General features: G+C 36.8%; 1 protein-coding gene across 1 annotated transcript in view; it reads right to left on the minus strand.

Annotated features, from left to right (window-relative positions):
• The window catches only part of SPEN (spen family transcriptional repressor), a 146,591-nt gene that overhangs the window by 22,359 nt on the left and 97,925 nt on the right, over positions 1–26,307 (minus strand). The window contains exons 4-6 of the mRNA XM_006866416.1: positions 10,950–11,110; positions 6,449–6,649; positions 2,952–3,103 (exon numbers count right to left, since the gene is read on the minus strand). Of these exons, the coding sequence (XP_006866478.1) occupies positions 2,952–3,103; positions 6,449–6,649; positions 10,950–11,110 (514 nt within the window). The remainder of the gene's footprint in view (positions 1–2,951; positions 3,104–6,448; positions 6,650–10,949; positions 11,111–26,307) is intronic.

Genomic DNA, 26,307 nt, shown 5'->3' on the forward strand with positions numbered 1-26,307 from the left:
ACCTTAAGGTTCGCAGCCCAATTCGTAACCACTACGCTACCAGAGCTCCTTATGACAAAGTATGGATAGCATTGCAAATAATGGGTATTGCAGAACACTTCATTTGTGCTCGTGAGAAACCTATACAAAGACCAAGAAGCAGGGTACTTAATGGTTTCAAATCAGGAAAGGTGCATGCCACAGTTGTATCCTTTCACCATAATTATTGTGAAAAGTATGCAGAGCAAATAATTCAAGAAGCGGGATTATATTAAGAAGAATGTGGCATCAGTATTGAAGGGAGACTCAATCCTGATATGCAGATTAAACAACCTTGCTTGCTGGAACTGAAGGGGACTTGAAATACCAAGTGATGCAGATCAGAGACCCTCAGTATGGATTACACCACAATGTAAAGAAAACAGAAGTCCTCACCACTGAACCAATAAGCAACATCATGATTAATAGAAAAAAAGATGGAAGTTGTCAAAGACGTCATTTTGCTGGGAGCTACAATCAATATTCATGGAAGCAGCAGTCAGGAAATTAAATGACATATTGCATTAGGTAAATTTGCTGCCAGTAGACTAATTTACAAAGATGTCATTTTGAGGACCAAGGTGTGTCTGACTGAAGCCCAACAGTCAGACTTTGGAGAAATTATGTTGTTAAAATGTAGAGACTGAGAAATGACTGAATATAAATTTATCAGGAAATTCATGGTGGTGGTTATGTGCCGTCAGTCGGTTCTGACTCCCAGTGACCCTGTATAGCGTATCCGAGGCTGCAAATATTTACAGGAGCAGAAGGCCTCATCTTTCTCCTAAGAAGTGGCTGGTGGGCTCCAGCTGCCAACCTCGTAGGGATGGTAAAGGACCACACATTGTTTCATTCTGGTGTGCCTAGAGTCACTATGAGTCAGAACCAACCTGACAGCATCTAATAATAGCATTTAAAACATGCAATCCTAACCTAGAAGACTCATTTTCCATCAGTCTATCCAACTGACTAAGTGTAGTGACTGGTAAATATGGTAATGCCTCTCCTATCCAGAGGACAAGATATATAAACACCTAAACTACACACTTGTGAAGTGCTTCAGAATACTACTCCTGGTTTCTTCAGAATTCACAAAACCTGACATTCCTGCCCTGCCTACTGAGAAGAGGTGGTTAAACCTGGCTTACAAGTGAAAATGGTTCACAAAAACCAGGCATTCGGGTGGCAAAACTTGTACTTGAGCACTGTGATTACTTAAGCCTCCTTAAGATTCACAAACCAATAATCAAGACTTGAAACAAAGCAAAATTGAAAATGCATTTAAAGAACTCTTTAGGCCTATGAAAAAGCCATAGTCAATACTCGAAGTTGTTCATAGTAATGGTAAATAGGAGAAGGTGACTTTCACCAGTCTATAGAGTACAAAAACCAAGGATAACTCCAGTGAAGGAAAATGGTCTCCAAAGGATACTGATAAGTACACACACTAATTAGTTCTTCTGGCCAGTACAGAATCCATTACCAACAAAGCAGCAAATCATTTTTCCAATATCTATGAGCCATTAAAATAGTGACAATCAGCAACTGCTAACATAATGAGATCTGGTTTCCACACAGAATACCAACACACTCAACTTATTTTAAAACTACAGCACAACAATCATTCCATTTCAGGAATCCAGGTGATGGACTACACATGTATTCCTAGGCCCAAACACATCTTTTTATACTCCCCTACAATTTAAAGGAGCAGTTACATGCAAATAGAAGTCATGCCCTCTCAAAGTTTTATCAGTGTGTAGACTCATGAATACCAAACAACACATTATAAATAAAAGAGGCTGTGTGAAAAAATAAAAGAAGTTAGAACTCAGATGTGAACTGTAAGTCACTCATCTAGGCAGCCAGCAGAGCAGGAACTGAGTATGCACCACTCTCACAAAACTAAAAGACCTTTAAAAAGTTAAAATCATTGAAAAGGAAGGAAGATGAATGTTTCGCTGGTGTATTTCTTTAAACATATAGTGCCTCTGTTCTTACCCTGTTTTTCTACCAACCACTTCTATCTCTTGCCCTCAGTCTGTAAAATGAAGTTTTAGATCAGTCACAAGCACAAATTATGTTTTGTTCACAAGACTAGGATCTTTTGCTTAGAATGGTAGTATATAAATGCAAAAGGGCTTTAAAGTTTGTGGAAACATGAAATTAACAGCTAATGAAAATTTTCAATGAGTTTTTTAAAGCCCCCTCCTAAGAATGGATGGGCATACGAACACAAACACCTAAAAGATTAAAAATAGTTTCTCTGATAGATGTTTCTTATCTCTCCAAAGTTCAAACATACCACAACTTTCTTCATTGTTATAGTCATATAGAGAGAATCTAAGAACATCAGAAGTAGATTTGCAATTTTTCGAACACAGAACAACAAATAGGGTGTATCCCTAGGGTACAAAGCTGTGACCAAACTATGTTCACTAAAAACTGTCTCAAGTTTTTAGTGATGGGAATAGGATAATCCTTCTATCTCTAAACTTAACAACTTACATAATATAAACAAACCGGCTCTAAAACTTTCAGCATATGGTACTCACATTCACATACTCCCTGTAGTACTACTAGAAAATACTTCTGATACGCTTAGAATCACACAACAGTCGAACGCTAAGTTACTTTCTTTTTTTTTCACAACATGTTTATTTTTCCAAATTTTCCTTTCAAACCACAGAAGCAGAGATGGCATTAAAACATCCCCGATTGGCCAAAAAGAAAAAACAATGGAAAAGACAATATATGTAACTAAACTCAAGATCTCCATATTACATATTATATTTTCATACACATACATAAAAACAGTACTCAGGCTCTACAGATTCTCTGTCCACAGGAGCAAATGAGAAACATATTTATTGCATCTCTTTCTGAATATAATCTGTGTTTTATGACATATTTTATAGTAAAAAGCAGCATACCACAATTTCCCCAAAGCGCTGGAAGATGTTGCGAAGGTCATGATAAGTAGTGGTTTTTTCAAGGTTGCCAATAAAGAGTGTTCTTGTTGCTTTAGGGTGAAATTCATCTATCCTTTCATCTAAGGGGCGAAATTCATTCTCACTTTCTGTTTCTGGAAGTGGGATGGAGTAGAATAAGAAGAAAAGAGAACATTTTAGTGTGTCATGGGGGAAATCTACCATTTAAGAAACTAAATCTCTGAAATAACAGGTTTGAATACCCACACAAACTGTTAAATTATAAATACCTTCAGAAGTAGCTGATCCTTGTTTTAAAAAAAAAAAAAATTTTTTTTCAGAGGAATACAGAGGCTAAGAGAACGTGTCAAAAAAACCAAACAAACAGCAATTTGAAGGTGAATAAGACTTAGATCTATAAAGTAGAAAAGTGGACTAAATTTCAACCTGCTTAGTTGATTTATTTTAAAAATAATCACTGAATACATTTTTAAACCTCCACAAAAATGGTATGGTGCTGTGAGATACAGCAAGGCCAGTTTGAACCACAAGGTCGGTAGTTCAAACTCACCAGTATACACTATACAGGAGTCACTATGAGTTGGAACTGACTCGAAAGCACTTAACAACAACAAACAAAGATGGTAATAATTTGGGCTTAATTTTAGATTCCAAAATTAAGTAGGAGGTTCTCAATATAAAACTATAATCTGAAATCACATACAACTCAACTGAAAATAGTTCATCACATTACTTAACTTCATTTACTTTGCAAAATTTTAACACTTAATCTGTGTTTTGGTGCTACATGGCCCCCAGTGTTGTTAAGTGTCATGGAGTCGGTTCTGACTCATAGCGACCCTGTACAGGGTTTCTAAGGCTGTAAATCTTTACGGGAGCAGAAAGCCTCCTCTTTCTCCTTTCTCCTGTGGAACAGCTGGTAGTTTCAAACTGCTAACCCTGAGGTTCACAGCCCGATTCGTAACCACTACACCACCAGAGCTCCTTACATGACCTCCAATAAAAAACAGACAAAGTGGTTGAATGGCTCTTAAGGTTTCTATATTTTATGATCAAATGCCATGACTTACTTTCCAATTCATTCATAGATTTTCTCTAAAACTTGATTAACTTGGTCTAGGCAGGACATGCAAAGTTTTGTTGATAATAATGATAACGTAAGCTATATATTCTCTTTTTTTTCCCCCAAATATAAAGCAAAAGCTGTCCAAAAAATTTTATCATTCACTCAATGTTACTGAAAAATGGTGTTTAGTGCCAGCCACTGAGCATATCCGATTAAGACTTAACTTCAGAGCTGTTGAATAAACTGTCAGACCACATCTCGCTTCTAATTCCAGTTTGACAGCTCTAATGATACCAGTTTCATCAAAGAATAAATGCTTTCAAAAGCCAAGTAGATCCAGGGATCATACACCTGTCTCCACATCATCATTCATCTCACTAGAGGGTTATGGGTATATCTCATTTTAAGCTTCATCAGTTCCTCTTGAAACTACCTGATACAGGGAAGGCATTTAGGAATCACTTATAAAAAAGGGAAAAAAGAAAAAAATATTCCAGACACACTTTGAGGGTGATAACAAAAACAACAATCCAACAGGCAGAATCAGAAATGTAAAGCATGATTTATAACCATTAAAATCATAATGACTTCATTTGCATTCAGTAGCTCAGCAAATAATAAAATTGGAAATCCACTTTAGCAAAGGAAAAAGAATATGTTTTCCATATATAATCTACCTGATTTTGTCATCTGCTTAACCAGTCTAAATCTTAATGCCTACACAACTTTGTGTTAAAAAAAAAAAATAGTTTTCCTGCAATTTTATGTTTAGGTAATTAACAAAGTACAATCTTAGAATGTCAAAGTTGGGTTTCCTGGATTTACATATAATTCCAAAAGGTCCTTGGCCTAAGCAATCTGTTACAGTACATTTCAACAGAATGCATTTATAACAGCCACCTGATAGCATAATTCCAACCAAATCTCCATACACATATTCCCATGAATTGATATCCTAATGTCATTTTGCAGTCCTGGAGTAGATAAAAGCACTATTCTGCTAACCACAAGGTCAGTGGTTTAAACCCATCAGCTGCTCCTTGGAAATCCTATACAGGGTCTCTCTGAATCGGAACCGATTTGACGGCACTTCACAACAACAATGTTGTTAAGTCTGAGAAACAATATTTCAGCTTTCCTATGCTTGAATGCTCTGTATGATAAGCACTGGACTTCAAACCACAAAATCAGCAGTTGGAGTCCACCACCTACTCTGCAGAAGAAAGATGAGTCCTTCTGCTACTGCAAACATTTACAGCCTCAGAAACCCTATACAGGGTCACTATGAGTTGTTAAGTGTTGTTGGCACTTAACAACAACAGTAACACATACGTGAATGCTGTAGGATAAGCACTGGACTGCTAACCACAAGGCTGGCAGCGCAAACCCACCAGCTGCTCCATGGGAGAAAGATGAGGTTTTCTAATCCCAGACAGATTTACAGCCTCAGAAACCCTACACAGGGGTCACTATGAGTCAAAAATGACTCAATGGCAGTGAGAGTTTTTATATTTGAAGCAACCAAGCATCTCAAATTCTTTACTGGCAGGTGGTTAACTAACTGGGTAAAATGTTTTTCACAGTAAAAAACTCACACTAGTTTCACTCACTTGGAGAACAGAGGATCAACTACTGAATGCTCCTGGGTCAAACTCTCATTACTTAATAACTTATAAAAGTATGTGTAGATTATATGACATTTTAAGTATCACAAAATGCCAGTTCTGATTTGATTCCATTTAAAAAAAAAAAAAAATCATTCAGTTGCTCCTACCCTAATATAATTTAGGATAGTACATCCCAAACTTAAGGAATCTTAAAGTATGGCCTCTTTTCTCTCTGAAAAGATAATACTCCTTTGAAGTTCCATGTTTTGTCATAAAATTATGCATTTTGTACTCTTCGGGCTAATAACTCCATGCCTATTTAACATCCAATAAATAGTAAAATGTCCTCTTGAAATTCTCACTGGGTCCCACCTATAAGCCTTAGTCCTGCTTCTCTGTTACTACCTTTCAAAGGTCAAAGATCCAAACTATGCTGGGCAGAAAAGAAGTAAAAACTCATCTAATCAGTTTCTCAAATTATTAACAACAAATAAGTAGTTTGCTTTCTAATTCCGAATAATTTCATTGTCATTCTCCTAAGAACTATCTTCTCATCTCCATTAATTAGATACTTTGGGGAAGGCTGGATTCAGCAAAGGCCTACTACCCAGTCTTTAAAGTTAGTATTTCTCCCTTGTAAAAATAAAGCAATCTTTACTCAAAGTTGAATAATAAATACACACTACCCTTTAAAACAGATGTGGAGGTATATCAACAAAGCTGAAACAGTATCACATTTGAGATAAGACACGACTGGTTTCATAAACTGGAATACAAATGCAGGAAAACTCCAGTCTATCTCTTACCTGGCCCTATCCATGCAGTCACTTCAATCTGCATCCCAAAGAAAAGCTTTCCTTTTGATGCAGTCAGTGCTTTTTCTTGGTCCTCTTGCTGTCGAAAGAATACCAGACCATACCTCTCTTCTGAAGTGCCATGTATCTGCACTGAAGTCACCTTTCCAAATTTCTTAAATTCATGGAAAAGACCATCCTTAAGGCTTGTATCTAAATCCCCAAATAAAAACAAAATACTTATTCTTCTAATTTGGTTACAACTCAATAAGCAAGCTACTAAATCTTTAGCCTGCTTTTTGATCTAAGTTGTGTTAGTACATTTTTAAAACAAAGTTAACACTAAAAAGACATATGGAGACTATTGTACAATTCAGGAAACAGACGGTATTAGAAGATGTCAGTGGTTATTTTAAGTAAGAATGGTACTCTGGTTATACAGGGAAACGTCTCTGCATTTTATAGATATATACAGAAAATGGAGTCCTGCTGTGGCACTGGACCACAAGGTCTGTTTGAACTGCAAGTTGGGTGGTTCGAATCCACCAGTCACTTCTTGGAAACCCTATATAGGGTGGATGTGAATCAGAACCAGAGTGGATGTGAGTCAGAACCAACTCAGCAGCAAGTTAACAGCCATACAGAAAATATATTAATATGAAATGACATACATAACATGTGGAATTCACTGCAAGATTTAAAAAAACAAACAAAAAAAGGAACAGCAAACTGATACAATTTGATGAACTTGACCTACACCTATGGATGCAGTAGCTCAATAGCGGGAACAAATCTTTACAGTGATGATCATTCCCACCCACTCCATACACTGAGTAGACAGGAATGGGCAACTTGGACATTGGCTACCCAAAGTGGGGGGGGCTACAAAGGCAAGAAGTGACTTTACAAGCTTTCAAGAGGAAACCTAGATCCGGAGGGTATGGAGGAAGGCAGAATCTCCACTGAGTAGTATCCAATCTGTCTAGGCGGGGCTGATGAAAGGAAATGCAGATAGGGCTCTTGTGATACAATAGTGAATAATTGTTATCAGGACTGATTGTAAGGGTTGGAAATGTAAAGGTAGACATTTTGTAGTAAAAGGAGGGGAGTGATTAACTTTTTAGTTTAGAAGCAGAGGTCCCTAGGACCATCAAGGGAGAAGAGCGGAGAGCAAGGACCCTACCCAGAGAAGCAGTGACGCCAGAGATGGAGGCAGAGACGATGACATGGAGAGATGGAGCAGCTGGGGACTTTAGATCCAGAGAGGGAGAGGGGTTGTGTGCTGATGACAGGGGGGCAGGCTTGCAGGGTATATCCTTTGGTTGTTTGATGATGCGTGGAGGGGATTATAACCATGGCAATGAAGCGATACACGATAGGATGAATGTAAAACTATGTTCTCCCATGTAAACTATCACATAATTCACAATAAAACATTAAAAAAAAAGGAACAGCCAAGACAGAAGGTAGCAGACAGATGAAACAAATGTGGCAAAAAACATTGAGAATTTTTGAGGTTGGAGTATGGTTCCTTTCAACTTCAGGGTAGTTTAAAGCTTTCAAACAAAAATTTTTTACGTATGTTGTTGTTAAGTGGTGCTGAGTAGGTTCCGACCCATAGTGACCCTGTATAGGGTTTCCGAGGAGCAGCTGGTGAGCTTGAACCACCAACTTTGGGGTTCAAAGTGACTTTGCAGTCCAGTACATTAACCCATAGTGCCACACCAGGACTCCATATATATATGTGTGTGTGTGTGTGTGTGTGTGTGTGTGTGTATAGTTGTGGTTGTTAGGCACGTTAGGTCAGTTTCAACTCAGAGCAACCCTATTTACAACGACCCCCTCCTGTGTCATTCTCACAACTGTTATGTTTGAGACCATTGTTGCAGCCACTGTGTCAATCCATCTACTTGAGGGTCTTCAACTTTTTCGCTGACATTTTTACTTTACTGAACATGATGTCCTTTTACAGGGACTGGTCTCTCCTGATAACATGTCGAAAGTAAATGAGACAGTCTCACCATCCTCACTTCTAAAGAACATTCTAGCTGTACTTCTTCCAACACAGATTTTGTTCATTCTTCTGGAGGTCCGTGGTATATTTAAAATTCTTCACCAACACTGTAACACAAATGCCTCAATTCTTCTTTGATCTTCCTTATTCACTGTCCAATTTTCATTGTAGTGAGGCAATTCAAAATACCATGGCTTGGGTCAGGCACATCTTTAGTCTTCAAAGTGACCTTTGCTTTTTAACATTTTAGAGAACTTTTACAGCAAATTTGCCCAATGCAGCATGTCATTTGTTTTCTTGAAAACAACAAAATGAAGAGTCAGCCTTTAAACAGGAAGAAATTTGGGAGGAGCTATAGAAATTTGGGAGGAGCTCTGGTAGCACAGTGGTAATGAATTGGGCTGTGAGCCGCAAGGTCAGCAGTTCAAAACTACCAGCTGTTCCGTGGGAGAAAGATAAGGCTTTCTGCTCCCATAAAGATCTACAGCCTCGGAAACCCTATGCAGGGTCGCTATGAGTCGGAACCGACTCCATGGCACATAACAACAACAACATATATATGATGGACTCCTGAAGTGGCACTGTAGGATCATCCCTGGACTGCAAACCACAAGGTTGGCAGTTCAAACCCACCAGCTTACACAGGGTTACTTTCAGTCAGAACCAACTTGATGGCATTTAAAAACAATGTTTCCACAGGCACTGATTGTGGACTCAAGCATAACAAATTCCTTGGCAACTTCAATATTTTCACCATTTATCCTGATGTTGAAGTCCTGGTGTGGTGCTGTCTGAACTGCAAGGTAAGCGGTTCAAGCACACCAGCATCCCCTAGGAAACCTTATACACCATCGCTATGGATGGGAACCCATGCAACGGCACTTAACAAAACATCATGATGTTGCTTACTGGTTCAGTTTTGAGGATTTTTGTTTTCTTTTCTTTAGATATACATATTTTTAAAAACTTGAGAAGGAAAACTAGAATTTCCATGGCATGTAATATGTTAACTTTTACAGATGCTCATACCATCTGGGAGTCAAATTGCTTTATTATAAAAGGCACACAGAAAAGCAAGTCAATTTTAACCCCTTGCCTATTTCTAATTTATTAAGTAATCAAAATCAACAATAAAGCAATACTTATATCTCATTATCTCTATTCACAAAACTAAGTTTCATAGGCTGTTTTAAGAAATAATTCTAGCTGTAACTGAAATGAACTTAGCTGAGAAATATGTAAATGTTTTTTGTGGATTTGATCATCTGTACTTTTAACTACTGATATGCTTCATGGGCCTATGTTGTAACAGTGGTATATCATGAACTGTCAGAATTATCAAGAGTAAGGAGAAACTAAAGTGTAGCTTTTAACAAGACTTTTCCATTATTCATTGCTTCTCTCATTTAAAATGTTAACAAGCTTCAATATGGATAGTACCTCAATGTTAAGAAAATGAAAATCCTCACAATGGAACCAATTAATAACATCATTACAAATGGAGAAAAGACTGAAGTTGACAAATAACTTCATTTTCCTTAGATCCATACACAATGCTCATGGAAACAGCAGTCAAGAAATCAAACAGCATATTGTATTAGGCAAATCTGCTGCACAAGACCTCTTTAAAGTGTTTAAGAGCAAAGATTTCACTTTGAGTACTAAGGTGCACTTGACCCAAGCCATGGCATTTTCAATCACCTCATATACATGTGAAGGTTGGACAATGAATAAGGATTATCAGAGAAGAATCGATAAATTTGAATTCCGGCGTTGCTGAAGAATACTGAAAGTAACATGGACTGCCGGAAGAACAAACAAATCTGACTTGGAAGAATTACAGTCAGAGTGTTCTTTAGAAGCGAGGATGGTGAGACTTCTCTAATACCTTGGACATGTGGCCAGGAGGATCAGTCCCTGGAAAAGGACATCATGCTTGGTAAAGTGGGAGGTCAGCAAAAAGGAAGAACCCCACCAAGATGGATTGACACAGTGGCAACAACAGCAAACTCAAACCTAACAATTGTGAGGCTGATGCAGGACCAGGCAGTGTTTGTTGTTTGTAATGCACAGGGTCACTATGAGTCAGAAGCAACACAACAGCACCTAACAAGAAAACAGGTTCATCATACCAAATTTCCCCCAGTACCAAAATATTTACTCTAGAAAGTAGGTTTATTAAAAAATAAACAATGTATTCTCTATATGCCATCCATCATGCAATCTTCATTATGTATGCACCCACACACACACACACACAAATATACACATAAATCCACCTTCAATCTTTACATACTATGTCTAAGAGTAACAGTCTAGAAGTTAAACTATAGAAACTTATAATACTAATATGCTTTTTTCCTACATGGCACTATAAATGTCAATGAAACACAAAGAGGAAACATATTTTCATTGTAAAGTATAGAAATTTCAAGTCGCTCAGCCTATCTCATTTTTCAATAGAGGCTGAGAGGAAGGCACAGTTTCATAAAATTTTACCTGTGGAGCGTACTGGAAGATTCTGAACCTTGATCCCAAAACTTTTACGGGGTTCATCTTTTTCCAGAGATGAAAGCAACTGGGAAGTGGGGGCTGGGACTGCTGCAGATTGAACTGACCGGGCTGGAGAGTCATCACTTGAAGTACTGCTGGAATCACTGCTGCAGGAGGGTAAAAGCAAACTTTCAGAAAAAGACAGATATCAAATGGGCAGCAAATCAAACTCCTTCAGACTGAAGAGTGGCAATTAATAGATTTAAATACTACTCCTGAGATTTCTGGAAACCCTACTTTCTACGTATCTAGCTCATCAAAAATGACCAAAAGATAGCAAAACCTGACCTCAGAATAGGGAAATAAAAGTAACATTCATTTATCACTACATGCCATCTAAATGCAAGTATTGTGTTCGATGCACTGTCTGAACAATTTTCTAAACATGAAATAAAACTATGAATGCAATTTACTTAGTGTAATAATAACAGAATCATGGATATGGGTTTGCAATTCAGAGATCTTGGTACAAATTCTCCTTTAGACATATAACATATAGCAAGTATACTTGGATGAGTCATTTAACTTCTTGCTAAGCTTTTCAGTTTCTACATCTGTAAAATGGGATTAACAATAGGACATACATCAAAGAAACAAATGAATAAGAGAAACCCACAGGTTTACAAAGTTTAGAATATGACAGGCATTCAATACACAAAGCAGCACACTTGTGTTACTATTACACTTGTGTGGTACGTTTGTACATGTAATTTTTAGAAGAACTTAAATATCCAAAACAATTTACCAGGTCATTTTCATTTTAAAACTTTAAAAGGACTAAATAACAACAAAAACAAAATACTGCTGTCAAGATAATTTCAAGTCATATAGTGACCCAGTAAGACGAGAGTATAATTGCCCATAGGAATTCCAGAGCTGTAAATCTTTCCAGCAGCAGACTGCTGCAGGGAGCGACTGGTGAGTTAAAATCTCCAACCTTTTAGTAAGCAGCCAAGTAATTAGGCACTGTACCACCAAGGCTCCTTTTGGAAGGACTAATGAAGAAATATTATGTAAGTTACTTGAGACTTGCTAGTTTAGCCTCTTTTTGCTGTGGATATTGTGGGAACTAAGAGTCAATGAAGTGGAATTTATTGCTCTCCAGTTTAATAAAACTCTCAAAAGTAAGACAGTCAATAAAAAGATAAGAAAGATAAATGTTACAAATTTAATCAGATTAACAGAGGGGTATATAGAGGCCCAGAGTCCTGGTGTGGTTGTAAGATAAACACTAGACTGCTAACCTCAAGGTTGGTGGTTCAAAACCACCAGTGGCTCCTCAGAAACCCCATACAGGGTCGCTATGAGTCAGAACTGACTCGACAGCACTTAATAACAAAATACAGGGGGCCCAGATGGTGCAGTGGATTAAACGTTGGGCTGCTAATTGAAAGGTCAGTGTTTGAACCCACCAGTCACTCTGAGGGAAAAAGATAAAGCAGTCTGCTCCTGTAAAGATTCTCCTCTATTCTATAAAGTCACTATGACTTGGAGCAGTGGAGTTTGGTTCGCATTTAATATATTCATTATATGTAGTATGCCTAGAAAGCATGTGATAAACATAAAATTTTATTTTCTGTAAGGGACATGTAAAAAACTGCTGTAATTTTAAGTTCTTATGTATTTTAAGCATTCTTAAAATATTCATAAAAGGATATTTACATTTTTATTAATAAAAATTGGTGCTATTATTTTTTCTAAAATTTTGTTTCATACTCCTATCTTTTAAGCAAATAACTCTGAAGGATGACAAGCCACCTTAAACACACTCACTAGAAGCAAAGATACAGGGTCATTTTTGTCGTTTGACTTAAAACACTATAGATCTTGTATCCAGGATAATCACTAACACTGCTAGACAAATCAGTAGAGGCAGAGGTTTTGAGACAAATGTGCTATTCCTTTTTTTTTTTTAAAGAAACACAAAAACAGGATGCTACAACTATGGATTTGCACAACAGTTTTATTTGGCTGTCACATGCTAACAAAAGAGGAAAACTTCATGAGGTTATTATTAGAGCTTTCTGCAGTTAGAAATGTAGATAAATAAACCTACATCACTAAGAGTCAACTAGAGGTGGCTGAGCTACAAAATACAAACTGCTAGGGATAAAACCTTGAAATAGAAGCACAAGTCATCATTGCCAGGCCTCATAAATAACTGGGTTTCAATTTTCCTAGCTATAAGAAGAATTTTTTCCCCTTGGTCATCCATTAAAATTAGTATCACCAGTACTAAGTAAATTACAGTATCTTGAATGGATGCTAATCTTCCTTGAAAGTAAAGGTAAACAAAATTGATCTTTTGTTTTTGACTCAGAAGGCCCATATGTTGGGGGAAAATGTTTGTTGTATGTATGAAATACTCAAAACAACTTAAGATTAATTCACAAGATCACCAGATGGCTACTGAGTAATCATTATGTAACTTTATCAACTTAGTAACTTCTAAAGAATCATGAAGTAACCATTAAGAAAAATATTTTAATTATAAAACTACCAATATTAAACAAACCTAAGTTCCTTAGCAGTAAACGGGTAAAGAAGTAAACAAACATGAGTAAGAATGGAATTTCTGGCTATTGAAATAATTAATGAGCCAACAAAAATAAAATTCTATATGCTAAAAAAGTATTAATAAAAGGAAGAGGAAGATGAGCAACCAGTGGTAAAAATGATTTTAAAATAAAGTACAAAATAGTGATTGAAATCAGATTTGCTATAAATGTGATCACTGTCTTTTGATGAGTGCCGTGCTACTATACTGTTTTGAAACAAGATGTAGAACTCAACTGGAAAAATTATCTGTTGACACATGTGAATGGAAAGGGGAAAGTTTATTAATGAATTATCATATGATATATGTTGAGTTCCTATTTTGATATACTAACTTAAACTGCAGAGTATGTCTCCAGTACAGTACAGAAAATATGCTATGAATTTAAAGATTCTGAACCAAATTGGGCACAACTTCAGACCTTCAAATGTACTAAAACTGACAGAAATAAGTTCAGATGCCCAAAACATGTGTCAATTTTAACTTTAAAAATGTTTCTAAGGAGTCCTGGTAGGGTGCTGTGGGTTAATGCGCTGGACTGCAAAATCGATTAATTGCAAGGCTGGTGGTTCAAGCTCACAGGCTGCTCCTCGGAAACCCTATACAGGGTTGCTGTGGGTCAGAACCAATTTGACGGCACTTAACAACAACAACATACTTGGTTAAAACTGAAGAATCACAACAGTTCATTAAAGCACATGATATATAATATTCAGTTGTTTCTTCCTCTACCTGTCAGTTTGTCTTATGGTACTGGCTTGCCTGTTGCCACAAGGCTGGAAGCTATGCCACTGCTATTTCAAATACCAGCAAGATCACCCAAGGTGGAAAGGTTTTGGCAGCACTTCCAGACTAAGACAGACCAGCAAGAAAGGTCAGGAGATCTACTTCTGAAAATTAGCCAATGTAAACCCTATAGCTCACAACAGAACACTGTCGATACAGTGATAGAAAATGAGTCCCCTAGATTGGAAAGCACTCAAAACACAAGCAACCACAACAGACTCAAGCATCCAAGCAATTACTAAGCAGGACTGGAAACATTTCGTTCTTTTATATAGTAAGAACATCTAATCAGCAGCTAACAATGAGAGCTGCTTCTTAAAAGCAGAGGATTTGGTTAATCAGAAGCTATTCCAATCACAGTTGCCTTAAAGTAGTAGCAATAAGGGTGTACAAGACTAATAGTTTCAAGAGAGTAGGCTTTAAATTTACATGGGCACACTAATATTACATTTTAATACCAATTAAGAATAGCATTTTTTTTAAAGTACCTTTTCAAATGGAAAGAAACATACAAAAGAAATGTCATTAACTTTTTTTTTCTAAGCATACAATTATATTTGCTTATAATTTACTAAGAAAACTAAGATGTAGATCTGATCAAAATTTCCATAATGGAGAAATATCTGAACAGGCAATTGACTAAATAACAATTCTTGATAAGCAAACAAACTATGGGATGCCAGCATGCTCTTTAGACCAAATCATGGTGTCAGATAATATACCATTCCTGTTCAGACAAGCATTTTATAGAAAGAACAACAGTGAATATTTGACACTGAAAAACTCAAGGCACTGGGTCTTCTATTTATAAGATTACTTAGAGCTAAATTTGTTCACTCAATAACAGCCAATGACTGACTTCTATATTATGTATTCTTGTACTATTTGTAAACATTTGATTGTTAAATATGAATCTATGTTGGGTTTTATTAAAAGCTAGAAAATTTACAAGCATTTAACCAGATTAATTTGCTATACAAAAATTTGGCATTAGTGGATTTTTAAAATAAGAGCAATTAAAGTGAACAGAAAACTGCAATTTAAAAAACTAACAAAACTCATTTGCTAAAAGCAGACATAATCTCAAGTGACAATTTTCAAAGACCAGTCTTCAGCTAATCATTTTTTTCTCTCTGCAGAATTCTTATGTAAACTTGGGTCATGAGGAAAAATATGAAAAATGAAGGGTTTCCACCAGAACTTAAAACACACAATTTAAAATATGTGCACTGTCCTTTGTGTTTTTCCCAGATGAAGGAGGTAAAACAAACAAATAAAACTTCTTTCTGTGTAAATCTTGAATGGAATGCATCATCACACCAGATCTTAATTCCTCTGTCTGTATCCTATTTTTTACAAGTCTAAATTCCAAGATGATCTTATCTTTGTAGTGCAGCAATTCTCCAGGTGTGAGGTCCTCCCTTATTTCACCCACATGCTTGTGTAAGTCTGTCTTCATATATCTCCAAAAAACAGCACAGATTAAGTGTAGAAGTAGATATCAAAATCTAGCTGTTTTATTACCAAAAACCTGATGTTGTCATGTTGATTCCTACTCATGGAGACCCCATGAGTTTCAGAGAACTGTCCTTACTAGGATTTTCAATGACTGTGACCTTTTGGAAACAGACTACCAAGCCTTGCTTCTTAGGTACCTCTGAGTGGATCTGACCATCAACCATGTTGTAGCCAAGTGTTTAAGTGTTTATTAGTAAACATTCTACAGTGCACAGGTCAGTCCCTATAATAAAAACTATTTGGACAGGGGAGATTCCAGAACACTGACAGTCTTTTCACACACTTTTGTTTTAGAAAATATTGATGTGAAATGAAGTAACAAATATTTTTGATTGTTTTAGTTTCTAATATGGTAAAGTGTTAACAGGTATTACTCATAATAAACAGATGCTCAATAATTTAAGAATGTTGAGAGTCCTGGAATTATAAAGCAAAACATAGAGTGACGGGAAAAAAAAAAACAAAAAAAACCCACTATAGTTTGAAAGACAGAAGAGTGTCTGATGCGATCCCAACACCATTTTTAACTCTACCATTTCTGATATAACATGAATTACGAAAAACAGAGGGAAGTGCAGCATAAAGAAACATTCAACTATGTGCCCAGTAACTCTTCCTCTCTGAATTTCCATCTTCTTAGCAGGTTATGGAACCTCGTGACCTCCAAAGGTTAGTTGTAGCTCTAGGGTTTTATGACTCGCCACCTACTGCCAACCTTAAATCTCTGATAGCTCTCAAACACCTATCAAATAAAGTACACATTACAAGGAAGCCACAGCCAGTTATGACTTTGCCCCAAAGTTACTTTTCTAGCTACTCTGTTCCCTTACAAGTCACCAACTCCATCCATTAATGATCTAGCCAATGATATTTACTAGTATCTAGTCACATGGGCATCTTTAAAAAAAAAATTAGATATAAATTCATGGTTAAATCCCTTCCTCGAATCCTTAATTTTCTTGTGTGTAACTGATAACACCTACCACTTATAAGGAACTGCTGTGGGGATTTAAAGTGCTTAGCATTCTGTCTCAAATATAAAAGTATATGAAAGGTCCTGTCATCCATATCCATTCCTGTTAAAAGAACCGTCCCTTCCCTCCTAGTCTGCCTTCCAGGACTAGCTCCAATGTTCACCTCCTATTCTGGAGCTGTTTTTAACATTTCACTCCACCATACAGAATTCACGGCTCATTGGTTCCTTAGTTGTATGTTCCTAAGACTTTACAACAGCTTCTCTCTTAAATCCTATCATGTTCATCTAGCTCTCTAAAGTCTAATATTACGCTCATCTTTATAAACAATTGCCAAGATATGCAGTGGATATGCTTCACAGAAATTATTGATTTGAATTATGTATTTAATTGAGAATAATGCCTAGGAAAGGACACTAAACCAGTAAAATTAAAGTGGTAAAAGTCAAAATCAAAGAATAAAATGACATTTTCTGCTATTACTTGGTTACAAACTGTATAGTTTTGGCATTTTTCTTGATTGACATTTCATTAAATATTTTTAAAATAATGATACATGTTTATAAACTGAAAAATCACTATCAATAAAACCAGAAGACCTCTGGGATAGAATCAAGAACCTTATACCTGAAGTAAGCAAAGGGTCATTTAAAAAAAAAAAGGCCTAAATGGATGTCAGAAGAGACTCTGAAACTTGCTCTCAGGCACAGAGCAAACGGAAGAAGTGAGGAGGTAAGAGAGCTGAACAGAAAATTTCAAAAGGAAGCTCAATAAGACAAAGTCAAATATTATAACAAAATGTGCAAAGACCTGGAGTTAGCACCCAAAAGGGTAGAGCATGCCCAGGATTTCTCAAGCTGAAAGAACTGAGGAAAATATTCAGTGATGAATTACATCACTGAAGGATTCTCTGGGCAAACTACTGAATGATGCAGAAAGCATTAAAAGAAGATGGAAGGAATACACAGAGTCACTGTGCCAAAAAGAAATGGTTGATGTTCAACCATTTCAAGAAGTAACATATGATCAAGAGCCAACTGAGAGTGAAGAAAGAAGTCCAAAGTGCACTGAAGACATTGGCAAAGAACAAGGCTCTGAGAATTGATGAAATACAAATTGAAATCTTTCAGCAAACTGATGCAGCCCTGGAGGCACACACTCATCTATGCCAAGAAATCTGGAAGACAACCAGAGATCCATTATTAGTGCTCATACCACAGAGAAGTGACCCAATGGAATGTGGAACTCATCAGACAATACCATTAATGTTACATACAAGTAAAAAATTTTTAAATGGTGGCAGCAATACATTGACAGGTAACCGTCAGAGGTACAGGCTGGATTCATATGTGGACATGGAACGAAGGATATCATTGCTGACGACAGGCAGATCTTGACTGAAAGCAGGAAATACCAAAACAATGCTTACCTGTGCCTTATTGACTACATAAAGGCTTTTAATTGTGTGGCTCATGGCAAGTTACGGATGGTATTCTAGAGAATGAGTATTCCAGAACACTTAATTGTGCTCATGAGGAACCTGTACATAAACCGACAGACAGTTGTTCAAACAGAAAAGGGGGACACTGCACGGCTTAAAATTAGGAAAGGTGTAGCCAGGGTTGTATTCCTTCACATATTTATTCAATCTGTATGCTGAGCACATAATCCGAGAAACTGGATTATATGAGGAAGAACATAGTATCAAGACTGGAGGAAGACTCATTACCTGCAATATGCAAATGATACAAACTTGCTTGCTGAAAGCGAAGAAGACTTAAAATACCTACTGATGAAGACCAAAGACCACAGCTTTCAGAATGGGTTGCACCCCAATATAAAGAAACAAAAATCCTCAATAATTAACAGCAAGATTAACAGAGCAGAGATTTAAGCTGTCAACGACTTCATTTTGCTTGAATCAACCATCAACACTCATGCAAGCAGCAGTCAAGAAATCAAAAGAAGTATTGCACTGGACAAACCTGCTGCACAAGACCTCATTAAAAGTGTTCAAGAGCAAAGATACCCATATGAGAACTAAGGTGAGCCTGACTCAAGCCATGGTATTTTCAGTAGCCTCATATGCATGTGAAAGTTGGACAATGAATAAGGAAGACCATAGAAGAATTGATGCATTTGAGTCATGGTGTTAAGAGTAGAATATTAAAAGTATAATGGAAGAAGTTCAGCCAGAATGTTCCTTAGAAGGCCAGACTTTGAGTCTTATGTTGTTGTTCAGTACTGTGGAGTTAATTCCGACTCATAGTGAGCCTGCACAGTGTTTCTGAGGCTGCAAATCTTTACAGGAGCAGAAAGCCTTATCTTTCTCCCGCAAAACAGCTAGTAGTTTCAAACTGCCGACCTTGAGGTTAGCAGCCTGACTGGTAACCACTATACTACCAGAGCTGTCTTATACTTTGGACATATTATCAGGAGGGACCAGTCCCTGAAGTGCACCATGCTTGGTAAAGTAGATGGTAAGCAAAAAAGAGAAAGATCCCCAACCAGATGGACTGGCACAGTGGCAGCAGCAAGTGCAGCTGCAGCTATGATTGTGAGGTCGGCGCAGGACTGGGCAGTGTTTGGTTCTATTGAGCACAAGGGCACTATGAGTGAGTACCCACTCCGGGGCATCTTAACAATAAAAACAACTTCTATAGTTATACATCAATGAAAGCAATTCCATTCATATTAAAATAATTTCTTAGCTCAAGCTTTTTTTTATCCTCAACCTATGAATTTAGGACAGCAGTTACAAAATTTAGGGCTTCCCTTCACAAAAGCACTATATTCAACAGAAATTAATAAGCTTTACATTTTGCATTTAAAAGCTTAGTAGGGTATGTGGCCTTGTAAATGAAGACATCACCTTTAAACAATATAAGAGAGTAGCTCCTTTCTTCATCCTTAGAAAAAGGTGAGAGATTCCAAACCCACTAACGTAACAGGCTACCTACTGCATCAAAGAATCTCACAAACCTGCTTTAACCAGCTGGATTCTTTGAATAAAGAAAACTACTACTCTTTCCTCAGAAAGTATTCCAGAGAAATGAGTCAGCTTAACTGGTGATTTTGCAATTATTACAACAGAAACGGGAAAGCAAGCAAGACTCAAATGTATCACTTTTAGAGCCAAAGTAAACTAAAGTTGTGTTGTTAGGTACCATCAAGTCAGTTCTGAGTCAGTTCCAACTCACAACGACCATGTATAAGGTTTCTGAGGAGCAGCTAGTGAGTTTGAACCGCTGACCTTGTGGTTCAAACCAACCTTTAAAATTTAGGATGTTTATTACTGAGAATCCACCACCGTCAGTCAGTTTATCATACTGCGGTGGTTTGAGAGTTGCTGTGATGCTGGAAGCTATGCCACAGGTATTTTAAATACCAGCAGGGTCACCCAAAGTGGACAGGTTTCAGTGGCGCTTCTAGACTAAGATAGACTAGGAAGGAGGAAAGGCAGACTTACTTAACAAATAGTTAGTCACTGAAAATCTTATGCATAGCAGTGGAAAACTGTCAGATACAGTGCTAAAATATGAAAATATTTTGACTAGCATCAGAATGCTGTTAGATACAGTGCCAGATGATGATCCCCTCAAGTTGGAAGGCACTCAAAATTCAACTGGGAAAGAGATGACCATAGAGACATGAGTGGATTAAAGCTTTCAGGACCTTTGTTTGCTGATGGGGCACAACTCACAATGAGAAGAAGCAGCTGCAAGCTTCCATTAATAACTAGAACGTGGAATGTACAAAGTATGAATCTAGAAAAATTGTCAAGTTGTCAAAAATGAACTGGAACCCATGAAGATGATCAATATCCTAGGAATTTTATGGTGGTGTGCTGTGGAGTCGGTTCTGATTCATCATGACCCTATATAGTGTTTCCAAGGCTGTAAATCTTTACAGGAGCAGAGAGCTGAGCTCATCTTTCTTTCATGGAACCGCTGGCATTTTCACACTACTGACCATGAGATTAGCAGTCTGACTCGTAACCATTACGCTACCAGAGCTCCTTATCCTAGGAATTAAATGATTTGAAATGGACAGGTATTGGCCATTTTGAATAAGATGATCTTATGGCTTACTATTCCAGAAATGACAAATTGAAGAGGAATGTTGATACATTCATCATCAAAAAGAGCATTATAAGATTTATCACCTATCTTAAAGTACAATGTCTGTGACAGGATAGTATCTATATGCCAACTTGGAATCCTGGTGTGGCACTGTACGTAAGATATGCAAATTCTGTATGAACCACAAGGTGTATGGTTCAGACCCATCAGCCACTCTTCAGAACCCCTACACAGGGTTCGCTATGAGTCGGAACCAACTTGACACCACTTAACCACAACATGGGTAAAATATTGAATAATGCAGAAAGCATCAATAGAAGATCAAAGGAATGCACAGTCACTATACCAAAAAGAAATGGTCTATGCAAAACCATTTCAAAAGGTAGCAAGCATATGATCAAGAACCAATGGTACTGAGAAGATGTGCAAACTTCATAGAAGGCATTGGCAAAAAGCAAGATTCCAAGAATGAATGGGATACACAATGAAATCTTTTAATAAACTGATGCAGCACTGGAGGCACTCACCCATCTATGACAAGAAGTTAGGCCAACTGATTGGAAGACATCCATTATTTGTACCCATTCCAAAGAGAGATTACCCAATGGCATGCAGAATTGGTTTTAAATTATCATTAAGATCACATACATGTAAGATGATTCTGCTGAGGATAATTCAAAAATGTTTGCACCAAGTACAAAGACAGGGAACTGCCAAAAAGTCAAGCCAGATTCAAAAGAGGACAGTAGAACTAGGGGTATTATTGCTGAAATCAGATGGATCTTGGCTGAAAGCAGAGAATACCAGAAAAATGTTTACTTGTACTTTATTGTCTATGCAAAGGCTTTTGAATGTGTGGATCATGGCTAACACTGTGGAGAATGAGTATTCCAGAACACTTAATTGTGCTCATGAGGAACCTGTACATAGACCAAGAGGCAGTTTTTCTAATAGAACCAGGGGATAGTAAATGGTTTAAAGTAAGAAAGGTGCTGTGGAAAGGTTGCATCCTTTCAACATTCAAACAGTATGCTGAGAACATAATCTGAGAAGCTAGAATATATGAAGACTATAGCCTTCATAAAGGAGCTCTGGTAGTGTAGTGGTTATGAGCCAGGCTGCTAACCTCAAGGCCAGCAGTTTGAAACTACTTGCTGTTTTGCAGGAGAAAGATAAGGTTTTCTGCTCCCCTAAAGATTTACAGCCTCAGAAATACTATGCAGGGTCGCTATGAGTTGGGACTGACTCCATGGCACACCATAAACTTCATATGGATTGTACCTCAATGTAAAGAAAAAGAAAATCCTCACAACTGAACCATTAAAACATCATGATTTCTTGATTGGTTTCAATAAATGTAGACTGTAAATCTAAGCAAAATGAAGTCGCTGAAAATTTCAATCTTGATTTATCATGATGTATCAAGATTGAAGGGAGTCCTGGTGTGGCGCTGTGGGTTAATGCACCAGACTGTAAAGCCATTTGAACTGCAAGGTCACTAGTTCAAGCTCACCAGCTGCTCCTTGGAAACCCTATACAGGGTCGCTACAGGTCAGAATTGACTTGATGACACCTAACAACAACAACAACATCAAGACTGAAATTTTCAGCAACTTCATTTTGCTTAGATCCACAGTCAACATTCATTGAAGCAGCAATCAAGAAATCAAATGACACACTGCATACATTAATTATGTCTGTTGCAAAAGATGTCTTTGAAGTGTTAAAGAGCAAAGATGTCAATTTGAGGACTAAGGTGCACCTGGCCCAAGCCTGGATATATTCAAATGCCTTATATGCATGTAAAAATTCGACAATTAATAAGGAAGACTGGAAAAGAATTGATGTCACTGAATTATGGCGTTGTAGAAGAATACTGAAAGTACCACGGACTACCAAAAGAACACACCAATCTGTGTGGGAACACACACAATCAGAATGTTCCTTAGAAGCCAGGGTGGCAATACTTCGTGTCTCACACTTCGGTCATGTTATAAGGAGGGATCAGTCCCTGGAGGACATCATACTTGTTAAAATGGAAGATCAGCGAAACAGAGGAACACCTCCAATGAGACAGATTGCCAAAACCAATGGGCTCAAAATTACCAATTGTGAGGCTAGCACAGGACCTGGCAGTACTTCATTCTGTTGTGTATAGGGTCAAGATGAGTTAGTACCAACTTGATAGCATATTACTGAGAAACCCCGTATTGATAAATCAAAGTTCAAAAACACATTTTAATATGGAGCCAATATTTTAAATTTGTTTGTTTAGGTCCACTAGATTTCTTGTACCATTAGAAACAACAAAGATTTCTAATGGAAAAGATCTGATAAAAAAAAAAAAAGAATTAATTGGATCAACAGTGAAACCAACAAAAGAGCAAATCTTTTTCTCATTAGACAAAGCTAGATGCAGAAACAAAAAAAAGAACCATAATCCACCACCAACAGTAATTTTGCCTCTCCCTGCTATCTATCAGCTTTTATTTTTAACATTAAAAATCAGGTAACTTGTTTCTTAGGAGTTTGAGTACAGCAGAAATTCTAGATTCAGAAATGACCTGTTGGATAATTAGAGTTTACCAAAATGTGTTGAAGCCTTACTAAATTTTGGCATTAAAAATACATTATGTAATTTTAAAAATCCATTGTTCTAACAACTATCATAAAAATGGAAAGAGAATATATGCTCTTGTTAATCTATTACTAAGAATTATGAAGCTCATTTTCTGGCAGGCTTTGTTGTTGTTAAGTGCCGTCAAGTGGGTTCCAACTGATAGCAAGTGGGTTAATGTGGTAGACTGCAAAACAGTCTGAACTGCAAGGCTAGTGGCTCAAGCTCACCAGCTGCTCCTCAGAAACCCTATACAGGGTCACTATGGGTCAGAGTCAACTCAACAGCACTTAACAACAGCAACAAACATTTCTGAGATAACTCTTCAGAGTAAGATGACCCAGCAGAGATCCAATCATAGTCACACATGCCACTTTTTGTTTGGATATTTTCTCTCTTTTGATCAGAAATATGCTCAGATACTGCTATAAACACCTTATAGTTGTTGTTAAATTAGTTAACATGGAATCGGTTTCGACTCATAGCGACCCTATATAGGGTTTCCAAGGCTTAAAATCTTTTGCAGGAGCAGAATATATACTCAATAAAAATGCACAGTGGGTAATCTGGGGGGAAAAATATTTCCCCTACACATTCGCACTGGGTCCAAGTAACATTGGCTCTAGAATACTTCATCTTAAATTCCAGAGAGCCTGGGCATGCAGTCATTACATTCTTGGCAATCCCTTAAGACTCAGAAAATATGACTGTCAAGTAATTGAAAACAAACAGTATCAAACATGTATGGTCCCTGAAAATGATAAACAGACATGCATATATGTCAGAGGAACAAGAAACTCTTACATGGCAGTAAAGCCTTATGAACATCCAGGGTATGTCTTACTCAAGGGACAAACTGACAAGAAACTCTACACTGCCCAGCGGGATATCCTCATTTCCTTAACCACACAGAATATAAAGTGCATTTTCTTGTACGAACAACTAAAATGTTTCAAAAAGCATAGGCCAAGAAAACATGCATATTAAGTTGAAACTGAACACTTACTATTTTCTTATTCCACATGGATTTGTAGAACTAGTGTAATCTTTACCAAACCCATATGTAAATTTAAACTTTGAAGTTCTGTCTTTTTACAATTTAACTTTGGTGCTAAATATATCTCCTTCCTACCCAAAATGAAAAAGAAGTTTGCTATTTTCCACTTCTGAGCTATTAGAGCATTTCCAAACTTGAAAAATTAGAAGGGCACCTAACACTCCCTACAAGAAAGTCTAAGCCATTTATTGCTTGGTATACTTGCTAGCTAAAAAGGTTACCTTTCTTATATTTAGAGTTCATTTCATTCACCTAAATGAACTAAGGAATCAGTGCTTACTTATTTGTACATAATTACAAAGTACTTAAATAAGGCATCTCAGCCTAAAACTGTTCTACTTAAATGTAACAACTTCTCTACAGTTTCTGCCAACCAACATGATACAGCATATTCAAGAGGTTCACCTGCCCCTCCCAATACCATTTAAAATAACAATCAAAGGGTCTAAGGACTCCTTAGCATAGGTTATGTCTAAAAGAAACATGGATGTTTATTAAAAGATGCTTATTGTAATTCTAAAGTCAGAACCTCACTCTGTTTGTGTTAATACATTTTAAATCTAGTATCAAAAGTATTGGCCATCACTGATATCACTTATATTTTAATAAAGGTTCATTTTTAAATCTTTTATTTTTTTCCATTCTGGTTAAAATGATTTCATTTTTTTTTCCACTGGGAGATTAAATTAAATTATTTGGGAGTTACCTACTTTTAACACTTAAGACATTCCCTTGGACACTATGGAAAACAGTATTTTTGTATTATATTTTTATCTAATAAATATCAAATTTGTTAAAATATAGAATCTGGAAGTACAGCAGTTTACATTTTAGGCCAAAGATTCCCAAGAGCCTTTTCCATTAATCCACGTGTTCAAAGACAATAAGGGGTCTTGGGAAATTTTTAAGATAGAGAAAAATAAAGTTGAAAATCCCCCTGAACAGAATCTGCTCTTCTTTAAACAAAATTAAAAGCATTAAATTAATGCACAAATTACTATGTGACATTATAGTTTGATACCAGTTTGTTTCCAGGATAGAGTTATCCAACGGAAACATAATACAAGCCACAAATGTAGCTGTAAATTTTCAAGCAGCTACATTTTAAACAGTAAAACAAAAAGGTGAAATTAATTCAATATTTTATTTAATCCAATATACTCAAAATATTATCATTTCAGGTAATTAAAAACTGTTAAGCTATTTTTTATTGTCTTTAAAATCTGATGTGTATATATTATATTGATACAATTTCATACCACCAAAGTTCACTCATTTAAAAGTTCCAAGTAATGTTTTTCAGTATATTTTATGGAGTTGTACAACCCTTACCATAATCTAATATTAGACCACTTCCTCATCCCTGAAGAAAGTTCAAATGTATTAGCTAGCAGCCAAGTAACCACTTCCTATTTCCTTCTGCTCCAAACCCTAGGCAACCATTAATCTACAATCTGTCTCTATAGAATTACCTATTCTGGTTATTTTGCATAAATGAGATGATACAATAGGCTGTCTGTTGTAACTGTACATTAACAGAGAACTGCCAGAGGTTCAAGATGAATTCAGATGAGGACATAGAAGAAGGAACAGCACTGCTGAAGTCAGGTGGATCTTGGCTGAAAGCAGAGAATACCATAAAGATGTTTAACTGTGCTTTACTGACTATGCAAAGGCTTTCAATTGTGTGTATCACAACAAGCTATGGACAGC

Source organism: Chrysochloris asiatica, unplaced genomic scaffold (genome assembly GCF_000296735.1).
Source record: "Chrysochloris asiatica unplaced genomic scaffold, ChrAsi1.0 scaffold00090, whole genome shotgun sequence".
Taxonomy (NCBI): Eukaryota; Metazoa; Chordata; class Mammalia; order Afrosoricida; family Chrysochloridae; genus Chrysochloris; species Chrysochloris asiatica.